Source organism: Lineus longissimus, chromosome 19 (genome assembly GCF_910592395.1).
Source record: "Lineus longissimus chromosome 19, tnLinLong1.2, whole genome shotgun sequence".
NCBI classification, from domain to species: Eukaryota; Metazoa; Nemertea; class Pilidiophora; order Heteronemertea; family Lineidae; genus Lineus; species Lineus longissimus.
The window spans coordinates 4330814-4345705 of NC_088326.1; the positions used below are offsets into that span (position 1 = coordinate 4330814).

Genomic DNA, 14892 nt, shown 5'->3' on the forward strand with positions numbered 1-14892 from the left:
TTTCGCACACCAACGATTCGGCCTACTTTTTACATTTTCTCGGGCGGTGAAGATGAACTGTCTTATTTCCTATTTATAGGTCTGTCACAGATCAGTTAGCTGGATTAGGCCTGCTGAACATGTGGACAATAGGGTTCCATCAGTACCTTGCGTATGACTTGACGATACTTTCATACCTACTGAGGCGAGGGAAGGGCATTGTAATTGTCGTAACAAATACGCTTTAATATATGACAAACTAGTTACAATGCTACTTACCAGGTCGAAGATGTCCCACAGTATCAGCTATACTCCCCTTTTTGACTTTTGTAATGAAGGCACCGAGTCGTCCCGATTCTGTCATCTTGCCACCGATCACTTTCAGACCTGCAGAAGAAGAGAACGGCCCAAAATGCGATTATTTCAATGATGACTGGAAAGTAACCTTATTTGTTTCCCGAGGAAATCAAGGTCTGATATAGGCAGTTGTTGAAATGTTGAGTTTATGATTTTTTGTGTCCATCTACTTATGTGCTAAGAATGAACGAAAAATACCCAGAAAGAAAATATGGCCTATATCCAGGGGACCCTCTAAATTACCATTGGGCTTCACTGAAGAATTTGAAAAAAGTTTCTCCCCTGAAGTGCTGAACTCGTAAAATCCTGTTTCATTTTGAGACAAGGATCAATAAAACATCCGATCAGAAGTTTGCCCTGCAGAACCCCAAACCATGAAGACATAATATTTACAAAAGGACTTAAAAGCCAATACTCAAGTTTTTTTGCCATTTCCTGCTGTAAGACGATATCAGAAGTAGATCAAACAGAAACTAACATGACCGAGTTAACTCTTTCAGCCCGCAATCCGTATATACACGGTCTGCCATGCTTGATTTCACAGCTGCAGACCGTATACTCTCGGTTTTTCAAATTCAAATTTCCCGCACCGTCACATGATGCGTTCATCTTTGATACACTTGTGGCATCTAAAGCAACATATGACAATGAGTTGACGATCTTTTCAAGCGATTATAGTTGGATGGGTAGTCATCAGATGGCGCTGCAATCTGTGCTATCGTCTGCCAATTTTGAAAGTCTGATTTTCTGAAATTCGCCTCGGTTTTTAGATCAAACCACGCGAAACGAGTAACGGGCTGAAAGAGTTAACCCTGAAAAGTGTACTTTCACAAAAATGTTTGGCTGTAAAAATAGAAGGGTTAACAGTAAACTAAGTGGCCAAAGTGAAGCCACAGATAAAGTCTCAGAAGAGTGAACTAGTCCTGACAAAATGGTACAAAGCGGTGCAGGTCAGGAAAGATGGAGCAGCATTTAGAAAAACATTCACGATTATAGTTAAAACTTATACCAAGAATAAATTAAGACTATAGTCTGTTCGTAAATGTTATGTCCGCATCGTTTGGGGCTCTGGAGGGCGAACTACTTGTAGGATTTCTTTGAAATGTGTTTTTTATTGATCTGTGCCTCGAAACCAAACAGGATCTTTTCATTTTAATAACCATGGTAAAGAAATAACTGTTTTTGTATGTATCTGTGTACACTGATGAAGTGCATTGAATTCAGACATTTTCTGCTCTGTACGGTTCATCATTCGACCAATCAGGATGAAATGCTCAGTTCAGGTTATTTTTGTGTTCATCTACTCATGTGCCAAGAACGAATGAGAAATATCCATAAGTAAAATATGGCCTATCCAGGGACCCTCCAGATGACCATTTGACTTAACTAAAATCCCTCCAGAGCTCCAATTGATGCGTACGAATGGACTTTACTCTTTATTAATTCTTAACATTACTAATTCAGAAAACCTTAGTCTCTAACACTTGGCCACAGGTTCAGTGAAGCACCTCTAACTCTGCAGCCTATGTGTCATCTCATGACACCATTTCCAGCAGAATGTGACGTAATCAAGATGACGTCCTCAAAAACACCAGAACTATGAGGCGTACATCACATGGAGTATTTTTTCACAACCTTAGATTGGCGCATTTTGATTTCAGTGCTCTACCAGTCAACAGCGTTCCTCCCACTAACAGACACTAAAAGATTCTCAGGGAGAAAAAGTTGTGTTCCATCCCCCTGCAACCATTTGCAACCATCATAAGGATTGACAACAAAATCTCAGTCAGTAAGCCATGCGGGCAAATAACATATCATAAATGAATAAATGTAAAGGTCTCACTAAATATTTTTTCGTTTTACATAGTTCAGTGGTATGTGGTCATTTCTAGAAATTGTCAGTACATACCATAAATGAATAAAAGAAAAGGTCTCACTCAATTTCATTTTAAGTAGTTCAGTGGTATGTGGTCATTTCTAATAATTGACAGTACATACCATAAATGAATAAAAGAAAAGGTCTCACTGAATATAATTTCGTTTTCCATAGTCAGTGGTATGTGGTCATTTTCTATACATTGACAGTACATACCATAAATGAATAAAAGAAAAGGTCTCACTGAATATAATTTCGTTTTCCACAGTCAGTGGTATGTGGTCATTTTCTATACATTGACAGTACATACCATAAATGAATAAAAGAAAAGGTCTCACTGAATATAATTTCGTTTTCCACAGTCAGTGGTATGTGGTCATTTTCTATACATTGACAGTACATACCATAAATGAATAAAAGAAAAGGTCTCACTGAATATAATTTCGTTTTCCACAGTCAGTGGTATGTGGTCATTTTCTATACATTGACAGTACATACCATAAATGAATAAACTAAATGGTCTCACTGAATATTAGTTCAGTGAACATAGTGCAGTGGCATGTGGTCATTTCTATACGTTGATAGTCATTATTATACTGAGAAGATGTATCCATGCAGGGCTACGATCGGTCAGGCCCTTCAGCCTCTTGACAACTAGAGTATCCGCTCAAATGAAATGTTTGACCGAAGACTGACGCTATGACACATGATACTCGTGCATGCTAACTGCAAGATAAGGTACGCTTGAGGTGTTGAACATTGGAGGACTGGATACCATTTTGAGAGAATCTCCGAAAATGCAGAATTTACCCAGGAATATTATTCGATCATGACGAAAACTTATGTAGACTGCCCATCAAAAAGTGTTTATCCACAACTTTCAAACACCAATGCAATGGCCTCAGGTTTTGATAGATACTGATATTTTTTGGGGAAACTTGTGTCTCTGTTATTTGACAAAAAGGGCACCATCAGACCTTAAAGGGGTACGCCGTTCGTAATTACTGGTTGTCCAGGAAAATAGAAATGCAGTTATACACAATGCCAGAGTGCAGTTGAAACGCAACTTTGCTGAAATTTGTTATTTACAGTATTTGTATCTGTCTTTACACCGGCAATACTGAAACTTATATTTAATAATTAAAAAAATTTCAAATTCAATTACAAATTTTTAATTTTTAACGAACAGCGTAGGCCTTTAAAGAGTTCAAGTGAGATCTGAGGAGACAACAAGTCATTCTAGACCTTGTTTTAACCATCAAATTCTGCAGAAACAAAAAGTAAACCCACGGCTTATTAATAAGAGAAAGCAAATCTTACATTTTCAGTTCTTTTCTCTCGCAACAAAGCCCAAGTCCTCACACTGTAAGACAATTTGTCTGCAGTAAATTTTCGCTAGTTTGTTAGTCATCGACGAAAATATTCTATCACAAAATGTATGGGTCATTTAAAAAAACCCCAGAAAACTCAGAAAATTTTAACATCCAAATAAATGAAAACAATTTTCATGCAAAAATGCTGTCCTTGGAACAGCCCTTAGTTGCAAAATATTGGTTATTTGTCTAATTTTAGAAAAATTCAAAGTTCTCCGGAAACTGAGGCTTACTAGATATTTCCATTTCTGTTGTCTTAACTAAGCCCCTTTATTGAAGGGCAAAAAAATCCTCCAAAAAGAAATGTATCATCCCAGGAAAACTTTGCTGCAGCCAAATTGTCGTGTTTCACAGTAGTTCAACAGCTCTTTTACACAGTAGTGGCTGGTAGGTCTCAAAGTGGACAGGGCTAGCGTGGTGAGGGGCAGGATTTGATCTGTGACCCTCGTGTGGAAACGTCAGTGTCCCTTCTCTTCACTGCCAAAGACACAGCAAGGGGTCGAAATCCAAAACGGGCTTAGCTTTTGAATTTGTGACAACATTTCGGGGGCAGGGTAAAATGCTATTTTTCATAATAAGTAAGGTGCTTTCTTCATTTTAAATAAAATTTCTCGCAAAATATTTGCTCCTAAAGCTGATATACTGTACTGTACATACTGTGATTAGTAACCAGAAAATCCGGTCAACTGTGCTTAACTCAAACAAAATTTTAGTTGATAATTTGAATCCTAGGTGGCAGCATTGAAAGGAGCAGCTTTGGCCACCTGTGAGCCAGTTGGTGAACTAAAAAACCTAGTGCTGTATGGGACATTCTTGTGATGAAAGTCAGTATATCCATTGCACGTGAACCTTTTTTTGGGGAACTTTTTTATTATTTGATCTGATCACCTAATTCATCATATCATGATAAAAGCATTTTCACTCTGCCCCTGCGATGTTGACACAAAATACAGCTTTCTGGATTTGGCCCATGGCCTACAAGGGACTTGATGACAGGACCAAGAGAATTAAAGCTGAAATGCATGCATGAAACATACAGTGGCCAAGAAAAGGGAGCGCCTCTGTCCTCATCAATGAACTTGGTGATTTTGCAGTCAAGCGATAGCAGTTGCTAAGGGTCTAATCATGTTTCAGGTGCAGTTGGTCTTTGATGTTTTCCAACTTTGGAAAAGTTGGAGAACACTTGTTTAAAACATGGGTCTTGTCCAAGCTGGGGGACTTGTTTGGTAGAAAACAAGTCCCCCAGCACTTGTTTTCCAACGGCTTGGGGTTTTATGCATGCAAGTCAGCTTTAATGAGAGTAAGTAGAAATACTCAATACAAAATGGCACATGATTTGAACACCCATTCATCTCCACACTGAGGTCGCACCCAGTACAAAATAGTCCCTACCTGCCTGATGGCACTGATTGCGAGACCAGCCTAAATAATGGGACAAATAAAACAGTTTAAAACACACCGTTGAGAAAACGGGGTGCGGCACGAAGAGTTTGAACAACACATCGAGAGTTTGAACAACACAATTAGATACGACACGAGAAATTACAAATGACTTCCGGATATCAGGGATGGATATCCGGGAGACATCCGGGATGGATATCCGGGGACATCAGGGTTGGATATCCGGGGACATCAGGGATGGCTATCCAGGAGACATCAGGGATGGATATTCGGGAGACATCAGGGTTGGATATCCGGGACATCAGGGATGGCTATCCGGGAACATCAGGGATGAATATCCGGGAGACATCAGGGAAGGATATTCGGGAGACATCAGCAATGGATATTTGGGAGACATCAGCGATGAATATCCGGGAGACATCTGGGATGGATATCCGGGAGACATCTGGGATGGATATCCGGGAGACATCAGGGATGGATATCCGGAAGACATCTAGATGGATATCCGGGAGACATCTGGGATGGATATTCGGGAGATATCAGGGATGGATATCCAAAAGAGATCTCAGGTGGATATTCGGGAGGGAGACATCTGGGATAGATATCCTGCTGACCCAGGGCTTACACAACTTGTGTATCATTCAAATCATTTCAATCGGATATCCAATGTCTGACAGATATCCTAGTCGGAGATTGTTCCCAAAGATATCTCGCAGAACAGATGTCCAAGATTTCAATCTCCACCTCTGCCAGAACTTCGGTACCGAATTGTCAATTTCATATATCTTGCATGGACTATATAGACCATGCAAGATAATAATCATAGTCTTACACTATTTACAATATCATACTTGACACCCTAGAGGCCCCCCCCCAACAAAAAATTGCATTGCCTTGGTGAATGTGTGCAGATAGCTTGGAGAGTACCAGTAGAATCTGGAAGGGGCAAGATGAAGATGGATACTGTCCTGTAAGAACACAACATTGAGGCTACTGACATGCCTGTGCCTCGATTATAGATACTACAGGGTGTATCTGAGAAAAGCACACAGAAACGTAGAACACCCCTTCACACTCACTATGAAACAGTTGCCATACGCCTGTCATTCGAAAAAGATTACAACTCCCATCAAATAACTGACCAACCCTGTGAAAAATATCCCCATCTACCTGAAAGGATATATACATCCCAAACTGCTTTGAAAAAGAACAATACATGAATACTTGAAATGATAACCACACTCCCATGGAAACATTCTCAAACCACCAGTGGAATAATAGTTGCAAAAGTGATGCATCTATAATGCTGCCAAAACTCACCAAAGTCAATGATCCCAATTAACAGCAGAGTTCTCCACTATGCTTTTTGTTCAGGCGCAGCCCCGGACAGAATCATTTTTTCTACTTGAGCACCCAGACAGATTCATAGAGTTTGTAATAGTTTCACTGTTAGAGCGCGCTGACTGATTTTTCTGCCAACTTTGACAAAACTGAAATGAATTCTCAATTGTATCAAAATCGGGCTAAAACATCCGACCAAAAAGATTTGTAGTGGAGAACACTGTAGAGTAGCTTTTCAACACCCCCCAACCTTGTCTACCTGTGGAACTCTCATAACACCAGTCAGCCTCAACCATATGAAACATTTCAAATCAAATGTCAAAATATCTAGTGACCATATCCCTCTTCACACATTCAGCCAAGTTCAAATTTTTCATTCCGATTCCTTCGTTCCTCGAATGAAAATCAAACGCATGCTACACCTAGTCAATTGAGTTGGGTTACTCACCAAAGGGGTACACCAGGTCAGATGGAGAAAATTCTAATCAAAAAGTGCAACAAGTTGTATAAAAGTAACTGAACTAAAGTTTAGAATACACAAATTAAGCATAGTATAGATGACCCAAGCCAGACTGAGCATTGGGGAAAATAGTGGGTTTAAAGCTAAACTAACATTAGTTTGACATTTACCGCCACCACAGGGCAAAATTAGAATCATCTGAATACACAAAGTTTGGATAGAACTACCCAAGATGATCTCAGTTTACAGGAGGTGGGACAGAACCACACTAGAAAATATCTCAGATTAAGTAGCAGGGTGTAATTCAAGACATTTGCAGATGATTTCAGGGAAAGGAGTATTCAGGTAGGGTCCTATGCAGATAATTCTGGAGAAGGGAGTAATTTGGGACCTTTGCAGATAATTATTAAGAAGGGAGTAATTCAAGACCTTTGTAGATAATTCAGGAGCACAGAGTGATTCAAGACCTTTGCAGATAATTCAGGCGGTAGTAATTCAAGACCTTTTGCAGATAATTCAGGAGCACAGAGTAATTCAAGAGCTTTGCAGATAATTCAGGAGCACAGAGTAATTCAAGACCTTCACAGATAATTCAGGAGCACAGAGTAATTCAAGACCTTTGCAGATAATTCAGGAGCACAGAGTAATTCAAGACCTTTGCAGATAATTCAGGAGCACAGAGTAATTCAAGACCTTTGCAGATAATTCATGAGGTAGTAATTCAAGACCTATGCAGACGAAGATATGATTGATTCACGACCTTTGCCTGTAGATAATTTGGAAAAAGGGAGTATTCAGGTCCTTTGCATACTCAGGAGCAAGGGGAGTTCTAACAAAGTGAGGAGGGCGAGGGGGGAGTGCATTCTATGGTTACAACAACTTCATGCTAATTCTCAAACGAAACACTCAGGCAGGGAGTAATTCAAACAGTCCTTTGCAGATAATTTAGGAGAAGGGAGTAATTTAGGACCTTAGCATATACAATGGAACCTCCCATAGCAGACACCCCTCTATTAAGGACACCCTCTCTATAAAGGACACTGCAGTTGGTCCCAAACTGGTCGTGTCCAATGCATTTGACCGCAGGACACCTCTCAATAAAGGACAGCATTTGTCAGACTCGAGGATGTCCTTATTAGAGGGGTTCTACAGTAACTCAGGAGCAAGGGTACAACAGGCTGACAGAGTGAGGGGGGGTGCATTCGAAGGTGACTACAATTACATGCTTGATCCCGAAAGCAACACTCTACTAACCTAACTGTCCAGATTCGGTGGTCTTTCCGTCAATCACTTTCAAACCTGGAAATACATTTACTCGCCAATTAAAAATAAGATACTGTAAACCGGAAAATTTCCACGTGCGTTTTAATTTCACGATCAGCCAATCCCCGAAAAAGAAATGCGGCGAAAAACAAACATTAACTCAATTTCTGTAACAGTGTTCTCAAAATGCTAAATTAAAATCACACCAAAGATGCAATTTCACAGATAGTCGCGAATATTTCATTATTAGACATTTTTCCAAACTGCCAAATAATTCGGCATGAAATTTTGGCGGTTCACTGCTCTTGTCCAACATCTTAACATATTAAACCAAACTATTGTTACTATCTGTGCTTGCACGGCCAAGAAGTATCTCACCCAACCCCTCCTTCAAGGCTGCATGACCAATACCACCTACAAAGCTGGTCATCCACAACCACAGATCAAACAAATAAATTCATACTTCACATCGCCAACATTTTTATTCCATCTAATTTTTGTGAGAGTTTTTTTTTATCCCATACTGTCAAAACATCTTTCACAAAAAACCCAAAAAAGTCATCTTTATTATACAGCCTGTAAAAGTTGAACTGCTCTCCTGTGATGGAGACTCTGGGAAGATCAGCACAGTTCAGCTTTATATCAATTCAACAGTCAGAACAGATACCAATCAATAAGGTTCCAGTTATTTGGTAGCGCTCCAAGTGTCAAGTTCAACAATAGGCTCTTAGATGGTGCTGGATGGCCATGGCAGAAATCCGTAAACCCTCAAGTTGTTTGGACTTGGCGACTTGGCAGATTTCCGGTTTCTCACAGTCCTCAATAACGCCATCTAACAGCCAATTTTCAAATTATGACCATGGAGTCCTAGCAGACAACCAGAACTGAACAACATGCAGAGAATGTGCCTGGGTTCACCACAGTGCCACCTAGTGGCGATTCCTTGGCGTACAGGGGAAATGGCACACTTTTAGATTTGACCTTGACCTTCAACATCATATGGCGGGACTAAAATAAAATGACAGGGACATGCAAGGATAGATAGAGCACCCCAGAGAAAACAGACAATCGATTATGGTCACGTCCTTTGTTATTCGGGTGGACAAGTCCACATTTTAATGCCGCCAGTGTATAGCCGATAAAAATCACGCTGAAGTGGTTGTATAGCTGATCAATGGACTCCTCCCCATGGGTGTATAGCTGATCAATGGGCTCCTACCCATGGGTGTATAGCTGATCAATGGACTCCTCCCCATGGGTGTATAGCTGATCAATGGACTCCTCCCCATGGGTGTATAGCTGATCAATGGACTCCTCCCCATGGATGTATAGCTGATCAATGGGCTCCTCCACATGGGTGTATAGCTGATCAATGAACTCCTCCCCATGGGTGTATAGCTGATCAGTGGGCTCCTCCCCATGGTTGTATAGCTGATCAATTGACTCCTTCCCATGATTGTATAGCGGGATCAATGGACTCCTTCCCATGGTTGTATAGCTGATCAATGGACTCCTTTACATGGTTGTATAGCATGGTATGCTTGTTCACTGTGCATACCGTCAGAGCTGTTAGTCTTATGCATGAAAATATGGCAAAACAGATAAAAAAATATGACAAAAATACCGGAAAGAAAGCAAGAAGGAAAGCGAGAAAGAGATCAACCTCCAGACAGCGCAAGTTGACCAGGAACCCCATCTATGTCTAATCTGGCAAAACGTGTTTTAAACCTGAATAGTATGACAGCTTATTACTGACTTTTTTGGCATAATCATAAGATCAACTTGATGTCCCATGTCATTTAAATGTGTTTAGGAAGATAATTGGCCATTTCAACCTCCAGAGAACTCTTCAGGAGAGTCAAAACAAACAAAAACAAAAAAAGGTTTGGGGTGATTTTAACCCCTCTTATCAAGGCACTGCCTACTTCGAGCATACACCATTAGTGGAACCTCCCTTAGTGGACACCGCTGTATTCAGGACACCCACTCTATAAAGGACACTAGTTTTGGTACCAAATTGTTTGTTTTCATTCAATTCGACCTCTATTATCAGGAAGTGATACCTCGCTAATCAGGACACCTCTCTATTAAGGACAGTACTTGTCAGTCCAAGGGTGTCCTCAATAGAGATTTTCTACCATATTTTAGGTAATTGAGAGCCCAGTTGAGAATCAATCTGAATACACCTGATCAACTTGCGCTGGGTCAGAGCACAGGGGTTACTACAACCGTACCTAATATTGCACTAGAGTCCTTACCGCCCTCAAGCAGACCGGATTTCTTCAAGATCATGTGACCTATTAGCTTGGTGCCATCACCAGACGGTTGCCAGGTAACGGGATGCTGAAAGAGAGAGATACTCAGTTTATTTTAAGAACTTTCGAAAACAGAACATAAATAGTGACCAAGTTGTATGAACTGGTATATCCATTAACCCTTATAGCCCCAAGAAGATGCTTTTTTGCCATAATAGTCAATGTTTTAGCCAATAATATCTTACTTATAGAAATGACGGTAAGTTTTAGCAGGTTGGAAAATATTTTCGTTGCAAACTTCATGTTACCAAATGAATTTCGTATCCATCAAATTTGACAACTTGAGATTATGACGATATCACACAGTTGCCAAATCAAAATCAGATATTATTACGAGTAAATTCACCAAATGTCACAAGTGTTTTTACCAAGAAAATGAACGCACTACCACATTTTTGATACTCTAAATGGTTTGAAAATTTGTGTCTAAAACTTAAGGATACTATGTGCAGAAAATATGTGGCCATGATTTGGTCAACTAGGTCAAGGTCACTACAGTAGTGTTCAACAACAAATAACCCTCACCTTGGCAGACCAGGTCAAGGTCACACACTTTTAAAAGTAAGAACGTAAAATACACAACAGCATTCTGGTTTTGATGAAAGCTGAACTGGCTGAAATACACATTACTTTGGTAATTTTTCTCGAATGTACAATTAAGCATCCACTGCTTTCACCATCCTTATCTTCTAGAGACTCGCCCACGCATGTCAAGTGTGACTACAGTGATTAAATAGAGGCAATAAAGTATTGTCATTAGGAAGGCCCTTTTGGACTAAGATCCAATGCCTTGACCCTGTCAACGAAGTAGGCCACGTGTGGATAACGTCATGGATTATGTCAGTACACTTTGTTACTGCTTTGCCATGGATGGCGTTATGGATTAGGTCACTACACTTTGGTACTGCTATAACATCTTGAATAATGTAGATAACATCATGAATTACATCATTACACTTTGGTGCTGCTATAACGTCATGGATAATGCAGATAATGTCATGAATTACATCATTACACTTTGGTGCTGCTATAACGTCATGGATAATGTAGATAACGTCATGAATTACATTATTACACTTTGGTGCTGCTATAACGTCATGGATAATGTAGATAACGTCATGAATTACATCATTACACTTTGGTGTTGCTATAACGTCATGGATAATGTAGTTAACATCATGAATTGCATCATTACACTTTGGTACTGTTATAACATCATGGATAATGTAGATAACGTCATGGATTACATCGCTACTCTTCAGTACTGCTATAACGTTTTGGATAACGTCATGGATTATGTCGCTACTCTTCAGTACTGCTATAACGTCATGGATAACGTCATGGATTACGTCACTGTACTTTGGAACAGCAAAGTGTGTCATAGGGGGGGTCAATGGCACAAATTTTACGTAAAAAAGTACTAATTTTTTCTGTGATGACATCATTTCCGCATCCAGGTGGCTGGTGGTGTAATTCTTAGCATACCCTACACTAGCAAACATTTAGCAAAGGCATTTTGGAGTGTGGAGTTTCCTCAGTTCAGCTTCAACAAAAACATGATGCATTCAATAACACGAAAGTACACATAAATACACATTACAACGAATAAAAGCAAAAATGCTAAATTCATGAGAATCAACTGAAAATAAAATGGCCTCTCATTCAGAACACTGTAAATCCAGATTTCTTCCAGGGGGCAGGGTAGAGGCTCCTGATTACCTACAGGGGGCAGAGCAGTGGATGAGGTCAATCCATGCACGGACTATACCCCTGGACAATTTGCCCCCAAGGCTATTTGTCCCTGGATAATTTGTCCCCATGGAATTTTGATGTAGATGGCTCTCAAGGAAGATAAAAAGTCCTTGGGGTGAACTTTCCAGGGACAAAATGTCCATGTGGTGAACTGTCCGGACAAAAATCATCCGAGGACAATCATCCGGGGACAAATCATCCAGGAATAAATCGTCTGCAGTGGAGAAAAATTATCCAGGGAAAAATTGTCCGGGGACAAATCATCTAGGGACAAATCGTCCGTAGACGTATAGTTATGGGAAGAATTTTCCTTGAGTCAAGGGCTGTATCTTTCACCACTGTAAATCAATACGGATGACCCGAAAGTTAAAAATCAACCATCCAGCACAGAAATTCTGGAACTTTGAAGAAAAAAAAATTCACATCAAAAGTATTTACTAGAAAGCTTCTGTCAAATCTTGTATCAATCAGAAATAACGCTGTTTTTTTAAAAATCTCCACCCTCCTAGTGGGTAAACAAAAAATACACAAAGCGCTGTTAATAACCAAATACACAAACACAGAAAATGGAAATAATATTTGACCAAGTAAACATGTGTCATACAGCATTAGCATGAGCTATCATGTGTAACGTGTGGCCTGTATAGCATGTAGCATGAGCTATCATGTGTAACGTGTGACCTGTATAGCATGTAGCATGAGCTATCATGTGTAATGTGTGACCTGTATAGCATGTAGCATGAGCTATCATGTGTAACGTGTGACCTGTATAGCATGTAGCATGAGCTATCATGTTTTACATGTGACCTGTACAATATGCTGTATATACTAGCATGCATAACATGTCACTTGTATAATATGTAGCACATCCTAAAATGATTAACATGTGACATGTATAACACATGTAGCATATGCTAACATGCATAACATGTAACATGTATAACGCATGTTGCACATGCTAAAATGCAAAATATTTGACCTGTATAACTCATGAATGATATTATGCGACCTGTATGACACATGTAGCATATGCTATCAAAATGCATAACTTGTGACCTGTATAACACATGTATGGACACATGTACGAACACATGTACGAACACATGTGTGATATTATGCAACCTGTATAACACGTACACATGTACATAATATGTGAATGGTTTAACACATGTTCCGGTAGTGAGCTATTTTGAAATAATGGCAGAAAACCACTAAATTTTATCTGGTTAAAGTTCATGTCGACATGGTGTGAAGAAAATTTGTCAAAATTTGTAATTTTCAACAAAAACGAGTACATGTTATCAAACAGAGTCATCTCGCATGGAAACCATCACCTCATTTTCAAAACGGATTTTAACGCCATCTATACCAAGTTTGCTTAAGCGAAAGATAGAAAATCATGGACATATCATGCAGAGAAATAAACAACAACCAGAAAACCCAGAGAAAAAGTCTAGCAGAAGGGGAGCGCCACCTTTATGGCAGACATGAAAACAACACAACCACGGCACCATGTTTACTATCACCATGACGACTGGGGAACTAGAAATCTACAAAGGAAGCAAGAGGCGTACAATGTCCGACACCGGACCACCGACAAGAAGGCGTTTCATTTGAGAGTGTGAGCAGAGAGGATTCAACGCCGTCATAGAGCATGGATGTTTGGGAGGTTTAAAGAGGTCAAACAACACTTTAGAGGTCGAACGACACTTTAGAGGTCAAATGACAATTTAGAGGTCAAATGACCATTTTGAGGTCAAATGACAAATTTTAGAGCAGACGGCACATTTTGGGTCAAGCCATAGATATTTTGTGGTCGAAATGCAATTGGAGGTCAATGATAAAGTAAGATAAGTTTTTGACAAACGAAATAAACCCCAAGTTGTCAAAATCGAATTCGAATGAATTAGAGAAGCAGGTAATTTGGTAGGAGATACTTCATCATAGTTGTTCTAGATCCAACTACAACTTTTTATCAGACTTCTTGGACTTGAAAATGCCATTTTGGGCCTATGGGGTCATCATTTGAATCTGTATCTCAGTAATCTGGATAAATCCATAAATTAAACTCATTTATGAGGGAAAGCCATCTTATCTTATAATGTAGCATATGTTTGGGAAACAGGATACACGGGGAAAATGGTTTAAGGATAAAATTGCCAATTATCATTAAGCAAATAAATCTTCAGAAAATTGTTAGAAACATATTTCTAGTCTACGGAAATTTTGTACCTCTAAAAAAATGTTTGGTAAATACCCACTTCAGATGACTAGTAAGGAATGATCTACACCCGTGGACCTCGACAACCGGTTTCATGTCAGTTAATTTCAGATCTTTAAATGTTATTCTTGCATAAAACTAAGGACTGAGGGAGCACAACAAAATTATTAAGAAGCCAAAAAATGAACACACTCTTGGTAATAAAGTTTTTTGAGCCTTTGAAACAGGTCTAGTTTTTTGGCCAAGACAAATACAGTCCAAGTCACAATTGACATACCTTAATTTGCGTCATTGGTGCGTCAGTAGCGCACCGCCAAGCGCGTGTACATACACGCGAAACATAGTGAGATAAGCGTGTCACAGGTGCAACATTGGCTCGCAACTCGCGTGTATGTTGTGTGTAACTGACGCCAAGCAGGAAGGATGTCAATTGTGACTTGGACTGTATGCACCCTACAGAGGTTATTCAGCAGAACAAAAAACCCTTAACGATTTTGTGGAATCTTAAAAACCGTTACCAAAATATCTCTATTGGGTGCATACTCATGTTGGCC

At 39.7% G+C, this 14892-nt stretch overlaps 1 protein-coding gene across 11 annotated transcripts in view; it reads right to left on the bottom strand.

Moving 5' to 3' along the window:
- The window catches only part of LOC135503080 (regulating synaptic membrane exocytosis protein 2-like), a 111979-nt gene that overhangs the window by 39294 nt on the left and 57793 nt on the right, over positions 1 to 14892 (bottom strand). For 7 of the 11 annotated variants that reach the window (XM_064796401.1, XM_064796402.1, XM_064796399.1 and 4 more), the window contains 4 exons: positions 10285 to 10393; positions 8042 to 8086; positions 6776 to 6808; positions 259 to 366 (listed from right to left, as the gene is read on the bottom strand). In XM_064796401.1, coding sequence (XP_064652471.1) covers positions 259 to 366; positions 6776 to 6808; positions 8042 to 8086; positions 10285 to 10393 — 295 coding nt within the window. The remainder of the gene's footprint in view (positions 1 to 258; positions 367 to 6775; positions 6809 to 8041; positions 8087 to 10284; positions 10394 to 14892) is intronic. The other 4 variants (XM_064796403.1, XM_064796397.1, XM_064796400.1 and 1 more) reach the window with 3 other exon arrangements.